At 36.6% G+C, this 12,816-nt stretch overlaps 1 protein-coding gene across 1 annotated transcript in view; it reads right to left on the reverse strand.

The window, feature by feature from the left end:
* The window catches only part of LOC121386055 (deleted in malignant brain tumors 1 protein-like), a 68,351-nt gene that overhangs the window by 38,082 nt on the left and 17,453 nt on the right, over positions 1 to 12,816 (reverse strand). The window contains exons 6-10 of the mRNA XM_041516854.1: positions 10,720 to 10,864; positions 10,162 to 10,331; positions 6,470 to 6,626; positions 5,817 to 5,986; positions 2,141 to 2,285 (exon numbers count right to left, since the gene is read on the reverse strand). Coding sequence (XP_041372788.1) covers positions 2,141 to 2,285; positions 5,817 to 5,986; positions 6,470 to 6,626; positions 10,162 to 10,331; positions 10,720 to 10,864 — 787 coding nt within the window. The remainder of the gene's footprint in view (positions 1 to 2,140; positions 2,286 to 5,816; positions 5,987 to 6,469; positions 6,627 to 10,161; positions 10,332 to 10,719; positions 10,865 to 12,816) is intronic.

Genomic DNA, 12,816 nt, shown 5'->3' on the forward strand with positions numbered 1-12,816 from the left:
TTGAATATACAAACACTGATATCCTAAACAAGAAAATATATTTAATATATAAGTTTAATCGTAGAAATATTTTATTAGTCGGAAACATCTTACAATGGAGCAAACTCAGGAATGTCCCTTTAATTTGTTTTTAATGCCGTTAATTGTTCTAATAGGTAACATGGATAGTTTTTATAACTTAGGTGGTATTAGTGGAAATAATTATTTTTAAATATTAATAAGTAACTTTATTCTAAACTGATGAAAATTGTTTTCATGTTTTTCTAAACATACCATAAAATATGCCCAATGAGCATGTTGTGTAAATTGACAAATTGAACATGATCTTAGTATGCAAAATGTATATTAAAAAGTTAATTATTTCAATGTAATGGGTTTTTTTGTTTTATAAACAGTTAAAATTGGGCAAGTGAATTTTTCACCATTAACAGTAAATTTTCAAATCCACTGGTCCCACGGCAAGTTAATTAAAAAAAATAAAGGTAGAACGCCATGTACATGGAACGCTTGTAACAGGTGGATATCGCTTATTCCTGCACTGACCAATCACATTCAAGGATAGAAATGTGAGTCATACTTCCAATCTTGGGCCAACAATTTCACCAACTATATGCATTATTAGTGGACTACATTGCACACTTCTGGAGTAACCGATTCCGGCCCATAGAGCCCCCCCCCCCCCGTGCCCCCATTACTGAGTGCCTGTAGCTCTCGATACCCCCCCCCACCCCCCACCCCCCAACTCCTACTCTGACAGTTCCACCGCCTCTTAGTACTTCATTTTGCAACCGCTGCAGTTAAAATGTTCATGCCTTGTTTTTTCAGTCTGTCAAACACACAAAATACGCGTTTTACAAACATCAAGATCAATTTTAAACACCTCAACGTCTTGAAACAAAATATTAAGAAACAGGCAATTTGCAGGATTCGAACTTACTGTATCGATTCGCAGAACAATTGACTGTCCGCAACGTTAACCACTCAATCCCCGATTAACAGTTTGGTATTAATACAGCTTGGTGTTAATATACCTGCCCATATCAAAATGCATCATATGAATAATACACAGATAAAAAACAGCTACCAACAGATCATCTGCCTTAGTCTAAACAAGTGGAGTCTATTCACTAATATTATTCATTGTATGATTATTTTTGTATAAATAAAATAAATAAATAAATATTATACCTACAGAGATGAAAGAGGATGATAACATTATTGCAGTTAAAACGTCTAACCACCGCTTAAATATATACAATGTAAATGCATTATATTCAATTTGACAAAGTACATCCACATACCATTATGAATGAAATGTAGATATGTGTGGTGTGTGAATGTACTTTGTATAATATATATATTATACCTACAACAGAGATGAAACAGGATGATAACAGTATTGCAGGTAAAACATCTAGCCACCAGTTAAATGTATACAATGTAAATGCATTATATTCAATTTGACAAAGTACCATTATTGCAATTAACTGTTTATATCACAACTTTACTGCTTTCCATAGGTCCATGTGTTAGAGCCTGTCTCTACAATATATTTACACTAAAACACAATAGTTCTGAAATGATAACTTATTTCTTTCAAACAAATTTAACCGAAAATTGTCTTCAAAATTACCAACTGGAAATACATTAGTAAGTCACTTTGAACAATACAACATTCCTTTGCTGATCACAACTAGTGTTAATATAGGTCTGACCCAAATAGCTATAATTTTGTGTAGTCATATTTTGATAGATATAGTGATTGCAGGATATATTGACTTAACCAAACTAGATATAAAAATGTACACTTTTTTGTGAAGAAAACAAAACAAAACCACAAACAAACAAACACAAAAATAATTACGTTCTGAGAAATAAAATACTAAATAAATGAAAAAAATAGGTTGATGAATCAATCAATTGAGAAATCAAGAAAAATAAATCTGAGTGAATAAATAAATAAATAAATAAATACATAAATATATAAATAAAATAATATTTAAATATATATAAATAAATACATAAATAAATAAATAAGTTAATACAAAAATAAATAATTAAGTGACAAATAAATAATTTTAGAAATAACGAAAACATATATTCTTTTATAAATATTTAAACATGATATTTATATATTTACCGACTAAACCCCATCATTCCGCAAACTACAGCAGCGTCTTTCTCGTCAAAACCATCATCACAGACAGTCCCCCATGTTCCGTTGTATTGCACCTCAACTCGGCCCTGTGTGGGAATTCCTAATCCATTAACTAATCGCACGGGCACTGAAATACAATAATCAGTCCTTGGTGTAATTTAATACAAGACCATGTAATTACAGTCTTTTTTTTTTTTTTAAATTTATTTATTTGTTTGTTTCATTGCTGTTTTGCTTCTTTCTTTCTTTTTTCGTTTCACCGGGGTTTATTTGTTGTTGTTGCTTATTTGTTGTTGTTGTTGTGTTGTTGTTTTGTCTGTGTCCAGTTTGTCTGTACTGTAATATTTTAAGTAACAGGCTTACTTGGTGGTCTGAGAACAATGGATTCATAAGAGGAAGGATACTATTGACCACCCCACAACACATAATTCTATCATAGAAACAAGAATTGGAATTTGTTATAAGTTAACCAAATGTAAAGAAATGGACGGTATTCCAGAGGCAGCTTTCAGGTTTATAATGAAACAGTTATTCATATTAAATATTACATACAGAGCTGCAATATGGGGAACTAGGTAGTATAGTGTAATTAGTAAAGTTTAAAATAAAGCTTGCATGTATTCTCTGGGTTTGGGAATGCACGCACTGACGTTACACTCATGCAATGGCATTAATATGAATCATGACTGGTTGAATAGAAACGTGTCTATAGGGAATGAAAAACAGACAACCATGTCATTGTAAAAACTCAAAATTACACCAAATATCTTTTTTCCTCAAGGATCACAACGTAGGTCATTCGTTTGATGTAAATAGTCCAATACCTATTTCATTTGTTACCAATGTTTTAAATAGATATGCTAATGATCTATATATTTCTTGGGCTAATACTATTTCCAATACTGTTGTAACGTTATTGCTTGGGATATGGCACAGACCATTATGTTAATGTAAACATGTTAAATAAGTACAGAAATGCCTACTTCAAATATAGTATCGGGGTTTCCCCGATAAGTGTCGAAAGGGGACATTATCAATATGAAAACCTTCCTGTTTAGCAGCTAATCTGTCCTATGTGCAGCAATAACTGTGTTTAAGATAAAATCGTGTGTTAATGTACACTCACTTACATTTTAATGAAACATGTTTAGCTTTTTTTTAACAAAGAATATGATGTTTTAAATAATATTGTTTTGTATTTGTTTTTTAGGGTCCAGTAAGAATCTAGTTTTTAATCCTGCCTTGTTGTTAATGTTAATTCGTCATTGGGCACTATTGCACTGTTAACTTGGATATGTATATTTAATTTATATGTTTCCTTTTATGTGTTCTATAACGAATGGCTTATATTGTATTTTATATTACATTTTATCATTGTGTGCATACGCTGAGACTTAAATAAAATATCTTTCTCACTGTCCTTTTCTTCTTCTTTTTTGTTTGCTATATGGCTGTTTTGCTATGTTTTGTTTTGCTTTGCTTTGTTTTGTTTTATTGATAATTTGCTTTGTTTTGTTTTGTTTCATTATTGTTTTGATTTTTTAATGATGTTGTTTTGAATGTGCGTGTGTGTTTGTGTGCGCGCACAGACGTATGTGTGTGTGCGTGTGTGTGTGTGTGTGTATGCGTGTGATGTATGTCTGACTAATAATGGCAATAAAACTATAATTCGTATATTCTTCTATAACTAGTCTGATTATAAAGCCTCTTTGTAGCCCTTGTATACTGTACATATTTAAAATGTATTTTATTAAGCATCCTTGTAACACATTATACTGGTATGCTGTGAACTAGTGATAACACTATTATGTAACATCGATGAGTGAAGTTTGGACGGTCCGGATGTACCAATTAGCAAGCGTGTGTCAAGTACTTCGGTAGAGAAATGCAGTGCGGTCCCGAGAGCCGATAAATGGCATTGATAAGGCTTACCAAAGTATGTGTCCTCTAGAGACATTCATTACTACCATCTGTTTAAAAGTATAAAGATGAAGGTGTTTCAAGTATGCGTCAGATGATGACACTCCGTGTAGCCGACGTCAAGTGCCGTTATCAGCTAAAAGCTGAGAGAAAGAATATTGTTCTGCAACCTATACTGATTGCAGATTTTAGAGATGAGCTGCAAGATGCAGGCGTCAAAAATAGTGATATGCTAAGAGATTAAAGAAAGTCGTTGAAGAGATGAATCTGTCTGATTGAACATTCAAACCCTATAACAGGACAGTATCCAGGGGATTTGAGCCTGTGACGATGAAAACGTGAATTATCCAAGAAATGAACTTTGAATCGAAATATCCAATACATGTAAGTGTTACCAAAGAGGCTATGGTATATAATATGTAATTGCACCGAGATGCAATGTCACGTGTGTGACTATTAACTATTATAATTAAATAATATTGTTACATGTTGATACTTGTTTGTTTTGACTTTATTGAAAGATAAAAGTGATCGATTGTTATACTTTACATTTATCTAATTCCCAGTCTTACTGGGTGGCGCTCGTAAGACCAAAACTAACTATATTTGCTAGTGTTACTCCTTTCTGTTATAAGTCTGTAACAGTGTGTGTGTGTGTGTGTGTGTGTGTGTGTGTGGTGTGTGTGTGTGTGTGTGTGTGTGTGTGTGTGTGTGTGTGTGCGCGTGCGCGCGCGCGACTAATTGTTTTCATATTTAGTCCTGAGTCAAAATCATTCCGCTTTTTTAATTTCAGATATATTTTCTACTTATGCAAGGTGTCCATTATTGCCAAGCATTATTTGCATAAATAAATACATACAAAATATTGATATCACGCACATCCTGGCTTATCCACGCAAACTCTAAAGTTTTAATAACATTTGTTTACCTTCGGTTACCACCATCATCCAGGGATTTTAGAATATGACAGTTTGAAAATTTAGTCTGGAATGTGGAAGCTGGATGGGTTTACATAAATATTTAAGAATTCTACACATAAAAATAGGCTGAAGTGGATATCTACCATACTGGCATAGTGCTTTCTTTTTTCTCTTTCTAGTGCATGCATATTCACACACACACACACACACACACACACACACACACACACACACACAGAGAGAGAGAGAGAGAGAGAGAGAGAGAGAGAGAGAGAGAGAGAGAGAGAGAGAGAGAGAGAGAATTTTTACATATAATCTAAGAGAAAATCTGCCACATTTTTCCATTAGTAGCAAATGCTCTTTTATATGCACCATCCCACTGACAGGATAGCACATACCACGGCCTTTGATATACCAGTCGTGGTGCACTGGATAGCGATACAAAGAAATAGAAAGAGAGGGATATATATATATATATATATATATAGAGAGAGAGAGAGAGAGAGAGAGAGAGAGAGAGAGAGAGAGAGAGAGAGAGAGAGAGAGAGAGAGAGAGAGAGAGAGAGAGAGAGAGAGAGAGAGAGAGAGGGAGGGGGGGGAGCAGCGTGGGAGAAAGAGATAGACAGTAAAAAAAAGAGGGAAGAGCCAGAGCCAGACATTGAGAGGGAGGGATACAAAGACAGAGGCAGAGAGGAAGAGAGAGGAGAAGATAGCAATGTAGAAAGAGGTAGCAGAACAGAGAAATGTAGAGATGGGTGGGGGGGGGAGGTATTTGTGGACTACTCTCATTTTCACAAAGAGTGAAAAAGTTGTCTTACGGTGACAACTGACGCCAACATCCTCGTTGTGACCGCAGTTGTTGTTTCCCCAGCTGTTTTTGGAACACTGGTCGAGGTACTTCTCATCGCCATCGCAATCCACGTCATCAAGCCAAATCGGATCTTTGCCTTTTCCAAATTGGGCTGAGTGATACGATGTCGCTTGGAAACTATAACACAAACAACAACGATAACTCAACCCAAAGCTGACAATTGCGAATTGGTTTTCAGGTATGATCTGTGGTTTAAGAGTGGCTGTCCTCCCATGGATGAGGCTCTAGATAGAGATTCATGGAATCATGCACTATGTTGCCAAATGAACATTCGACTTTGCATTTTGCAGAGATACGGCCCTGATCATATTTTACAGTTTTGGTTTTCAGATTTGTACCTAATCAAACACGCCGCCCAGGCACACGACTCGACTAATTGAACTGTCTGTACAGGATTATTAATACACGGTTATATTAGTTCTTAGGGGTTTGTGAGAGTTAGGACATCGACTTCTCCAGGACTAGGGATACCCAACTGGAAAACAATGACACATTTGATATAAAACTAGCATACTTTCATTGATGAGGGTATATGTAGATATGACGAATAAGCCGACGATCTTCGAACGGAAAACGTTTACGTTAAAAACTATTACATACCTGATAAAACCTAAGCTGCGACAGACGACCTGAGCTTCCTTCGTGCCAAAGTCGTCATCACAGATAGATCCCCATTTTCCACTGTGGTATATTTCAACTCTTCCTTCGTAGCTGGTGGTGCCATTTACCAAACGCAAAGGTGATTTAGTTATTGATCCTGTAATTTAAACACGAAAGTAATAATGGTACTCGTACATAAGCGTTCTAGGGTTTAAGTATATAACTGAGCATTTTTTCCCAGCCAAAGATATAATTCTTAAGGCACCACTTATTTGTGGAGGGCGTTTGATTGTTGCAGGTGGATTATGCTCTTACGACATACTCCACACTGAATTAATAAGTGGGACGTTTATAGTAATTTATTACCCATATGGGCAGATAGATGCGGGTGAATATAGTTTCTATCTTTCCGATAGCTTCTATCTTTCCCCGCTGACGTCATGACGTTAGTTTGGTGACATCATCGGTTTCCTTGACTCGTCTGTCGTTGATGAAATTTTACAAAACATTTAGAACCAGTGTTCAGTTTTTCTCGAAATCGTTTAAACAATTTGTTCTTGTTAACAGTAAAACATGCTGAAAACTAATTTCTTTGTTGTTCATTCACTTCCCACAAGAAACATCAGTTCATTACGAATGTGATCTCTCTTGCTTACATTTGATTTGTGTACTTTGACGTCCTCAGTTTCCTTAGACTTGAATCACGTCTTGTATATTATATAGTTTGTGTCATGTAAGAATTTTAAAGTTCAAGTTTCTAACTATTTACACTATGGGTAATAAATACAATAACCCACTCGATACTCGGAATTACGGATTATCTATCCCTCGTGAAATTAATGTTGTCAGTCACTCGCTAAAACTCGTGACTGACAATATTAATTTCACCCAGGACAGATAATCCGTAATTCCTCGTAACTGGTAAGTTATTGTCTATGTATTTATTATCAATGCTGATGGTTTCTAAAATGTTTCTCATTGTGCCTTTTATAAATATTAGCAGGGCCGTAGCTAGGATTTTGTGTTGGGGGGGGGGGGGGGTGGGGGTGGGGGGGGGTGGGTGGGGGGGGGGGGGGGGGGGGGGGGGGGGGGGGGTGGGGGGGGGGGGGGGGGGTGTGGGGGGGGGGGGGGGGGGGGGGGACACAACTGAGTAGTTAATAATCTAAAACTCCTTTTCTTTAAGTTTCTATAATGCTTTCCGAATTTTTTTCGGGGGGGGGGGGGGGAACTGCCTCCTTGACCCCATGCCAGCTATGGCCCTGATTAGTGCCAGACATACCTTTCTAAACTGGAAACACCTTAAAACCGGACTTTTTAGTTGGTCTCATGAGTGTGCATACGTTTTCGTCTCTCCGGTGAAACTCTTGTACTTTTCTTATTGTTTCACTGTTTTTAGATGAAGTGACAGACGACATATTTGGTGGTACAAGTACTCATGAAGAGTGCCACCGGTATATACTCACCTTTCGGGAGCACCTGATTTCATCACTGTTACGACAGTTATTCTTGAGTGCATGTCATCAGAGCTGTACTTATTCTAATGAGTTCTGTCCGGTGCTAGTTTTAGTAAACTAGTCTGGGACAGGCAGTCTTCTTGGTGGTTTATGTATGTGTGTGTATGTATGTATGTATGTATGTGTGTATGTATGTATGTATGTATGTATGTATGTATGTATGTATGTATGTATGTATGTATGTATGTATGTATGTGTGTATGTATCGATGTATGTATCGATGTACGTATGTATCGATATATGTTTCGATGTATGTATGTATGTTTAGATATCAGGTGGCCCATTGAAAAACAACCCAACCCAAAAACCCACGATAATTATTTTAAAGTATCTGGACTGTAATTGATGATATTTCACACTCATCATTATATGGACATTTCCCACTTTTGGTACAAATTTAAAACCCATGGGCCACATACTGTTAAAATAGCAACGTACTCAAAATTGTAAGTAAAAAAGAAATTACGACGTCAAAAGCTAAATTCCGCCCCCCCCCCCCCCCACCCCCCAAAAAACCCCCAACAAAACAGACAAACAACAACAACAAACAAACCTAGAACGGCCCTCTCCCCCGCAAAAAAAAACAACACACAAAAAACGAAACAAAAAACGATAAATGATATGGAACAGTGTAAAAAGTGTGGGGACAGTAATTTTAATATTTGACTGTGTGAACAATTGCCACATTCATTGAAAATTGTAGACCAAATATTGTTAAAATGGCAACAGATTCAACATTGTAAGGTAAAAAAAAACAGTTCCAAAAGTTAAATAGAAAGATACGAATGATAGTACGTTGTCAAGATCAAAACCTGTTTTAACGAAAGAATAGTACGTATCCTCAACCGAACGTTCTTTGTAGGCCTACAGCGCAAGAATTCTTATTTCATTTTTTGAGATGAACCCTACAATTTCAAATCCGCAAACGCACCTGTTAACTGAAATTGACAACAGGCTGTCTTTTGTGGTTTGCCGAGCAATGGCCGCACAGGCGACGAATCGAGCCTATACTTTTGACGTTCTCTGTTCATAGCGAACACGCACGGATTTTTTAAAAGTGCAGTTGAACTAGTATTTCATATTTGTGCATGCTTTTATTATATGGTAACCAGACACTGTAACTTTAAGTGACACTTTATCTACTTTCGTTTACTTACAGATTGCCCTTAAATGTTGTTTTTTATGGAGGAAATCAATTTTCTGATTTCTTGCAACGCTATTTCTTGACGTTTCTGTTATTTGGTTCTTTAGTAAAAACTGCCATGCCGTAAACAATGATAGATAAATAAGTAGCTTTTGGAGTGGCGTATCTTTTTTTCCTTACTACTTTGAACGTCTATCTATTTTAACAATATTTGACCTATTATATGGGCCTACAATTGCCAATGAATGTGGCAAATATCTGTGTAGTGCGAAATATGAAAATTACAGACATCATACTTTTTATGCAGTTACATATTCAATAAAACTATCATCTTGGGGTGACCACAGTTTCAAGTTCACGATATGTAAATATATCAATGGAGATTTTTGTTTTAGCATTACGCGGAATGACTGGTCGTCACAATTAGTATACGAAATGACTGGTTCGAACACCAATGACCCCAACCCCTATTCCTATAGGCTTTCTAAACAATAAACAAGTATTCTAAGGCAAAAGCAACACATGTCCCCTACCAGGCCTAACAATTCTTTTGTATATCCTAAATTCAAGGTCCATACCTCAGTGAAAAGTGAATAAATCGCCATGAAAATCAAAGTTGATCTGTAACAGTACATAGTAAATCTATACACACACTTTCAGCTCAATATCTCAAAGAATTCTAAAAAAACAAAAACATCCGGAAAACTATATGTGGGACAGACGGACGGACAGGCAGACAGACAGAAGGACATATATGAAACCTATAGTCCCCTTCGGTTGGACAGGTATGGTACTACTAATAATAGAATGTGGGTCCACATAAACAGTTAAAGGGGAAGTAAACTCAAACATGAGCCTTATGTGTTGGAAAGATGTATACCCAGACCAGCAACACATACTGGGATGGTACAATTGGCTGCGCCAATATATATATATATATATATATATATATATATATATATATATATATATATATATATATATATATTCCTTTAAAACTGGACGATTAGGAACAACAACGCTATAGATAGTACCTCCGCATATAACACCAGCGTCTTCTTTGTGGCCGCAGTTGTGTTTGCCCCAGCCGTTGTGCCCGCACTTTGTTAAACTGGTCTCAGTCCCGGTACAAGACAGGTCATCGAGCCAGATAGGTCCCGTCCCACTATGGAAATACGTCCCGTTACGCGCACTCGCACTGTACCTAGAAACAGAGGTAATACTCAATTTAAAAGACAGAATTCCACGGCTGCTGACAAAAATAAAATTTAAAAAATAAAAGTTTGTTTACGTTACGTTTTTATTTGTTTGTTTGTTTGTTTGATGGTGTATTTTTTTAATGTTTTTTTGTTTGTTTTGTTTGTTTTGTTTTTTCGTTTTTTTTATGTTTTGTTTTTGTCGTTTTGTTTGTGTTTTTTATATTCGTTCTTTCGTTGTTAGTGGTGGGTTGTTGCTCTTTTTTTTTGAGGGGGGGGGGGGGGTATTTTGCTGTGCTTTTTATTGTTCGTTTGTTTTTCGAGGGTGGGGTGGATGTGATGTATATTAAGGGATTTTGAGAGAAGCAAAACAGTTTTAACAACATATTAGCTTACCGACTAAACCCCAACATGGCACATATGACTTTGGCTTCTTTGTCATCAAATTCGTCATCACAGATAGTCCCCCATGTTCCATTCATTTTAACTTCAACTCGACCTTTTGTTGGAATTCCATCGTCGTTTACTAATCGTATAGGCACTGAAATAAATACATCTGCATATTAATGATATATGCATGCAGTTATGCCAAAACAGGGTACATACGTATCAGTTCTACTGATTGAACTTTAGACTATTCATTCCTGTGTTATCTAGCATATCGCATTTATCTAACGTTCTAACCAGTTTAGCAAGCGATCACTCACAAAAATGGCAAAGAATTCTTATAATTACAAACTACACGACTTATTTAGTTAAACATATATATAAATAAATCAATTTCTGTTTTTTTTTTGTCTTGCCCTGTTTTTCGGTTTTGTGCTTATCGAAGGATAACATTCAGTTTTTTAGTGACATCGTCGTCGTTCGAATAGAGTAAATCGTATGACGCGGAATGTTTGTAATTATACTCATTTATGAATTGAACGTAATTATGTGTTTAACGTTCATGTAAATAATGAAAGACAGACCCACTTACACTGTGTGAACGGCTTAGCGCGTTACCGTGATATTATCCTGTTCAATGTCTAGAATTCCAAGCGAATAATAATTGCATTAACAGAAAATACTATGTAATAACAATCGAACTCTCTTTAAAAAAAAATAAAAAAAAAAATAGACGGTATAGGGGAAATCCGTATTTTGTGGTTCTGCTTTATCCGTCACATTTTTTCTTTAGTTGTTGATTTTTCTCTATAAAAATTAACCGATTCAACATTAACAGCTGTCACGTGACATCAGGTGGTCCGTTCCAAACATTTATAACAAAAGAGTATTTACACGTCACACTCATAAAATATGTAGGCGTTAAAGGTTCAAGTTGTTATCAGAGTTCTGAGTGTAGACTTTTAAAGTTTTGAATTCGGATTTTATAATACTGAATACAAATAGCAATAACACATATACAACATTGTTCGCACCTGAATTAAACACGCTTTAATCCCCTGCGCGTGCTGTGACCTCACCGTGGTGCAGAAGTGTAACATTCTCTTTGAGAATGGCCAATACAGCACAGCTCCCCTTTTGGGGCACGTTTTCGGCCGTGAGGTGCATCCCGTAATACTGGATAATGGGATCCTGGTGGTTGAGTTGGGGACATATCTACGGGTATGTTTTCTGGCAACACACCACTTTGGTCTGGAGTTCAGCCAGACGGGTGGTCAGGGAGGCTCGACCTGATTAATCGGCTGGGCATGCCAAGCTCTAGAGTAAACAACCTTTGTTTTGTTAATTTTGTCAAGAACAAACATAGTTTATATATAATTTGTATTTGTTGCTCTTGGGGCGGTGGCTGGGGTCAATCGGGTGATAATTTTTTTTTTTGCCTGAGTATTATCAACCATGTATCCCTGGCATGAGTGTCTGCTGGTTATCTGCAGCTTCATGTCCTCTTGTTGTACTCCGTGGTGGGTGGGGGCATGTATGATGAATCTTTATGACTCACAATATGGGTACAAATAACTCCCAAACTTCAGATGGAACCCCTGAAACGGGTCCACACCGGGGTTGCGGATTCCTCTTCTGATGAGGAAACTAGGGCTATTGTTACTTCAAAGAAGTCCAAAGTAATAACTTCTGAATCCTGGTCATCAGTTTCTCTGTTGATGGATCGTTGAGCAAAGTGTCACCGTTTGCTGTTCAGAAGGGTCTTAGCTGGCGAGTCAAAGACTGCTAAAAGATGAAAAATGGATCATTGCTGATAGAATGTTCGACTTGGACCCACTCTCGATGTCTTCTTAAGTCGAGAGTCTTGTGTGATGTACCAATTAGCGTATCGCCACATTCCTCCCTGAAATCTTCTAAGGGAGATATTCGGTCGAAATATTTGGAAGACGTCAGTGAAGAGGAAATAACTGACAACTTGACACCACAGGGTGTGACAACAGTGAGGAGAATCAGGATTCGCCGAAATAATGAACTTGTTCTGACGAAGACTTTGATTTTAACCTTTGAGAAGCCTACCCTTCCAGAGTCTGTTAAGGCTGGATATCT

Source organism: Gigantopelta aegis, chromosome 12, assembly GCF_016097555.1.
Source record: "Gigantopelta aegis isolate Gae_Host chromosome 12, Gae_host_genome, whole genome shotgun sequence".
NCBI classification, from domain to species: domain Eukaryota; kingdom Metazoa; phylum Mollusca; class Gastropoda; order Neomphalida; family Peltospiridae; genus Gigantopelta; species Gigantopelta aegis.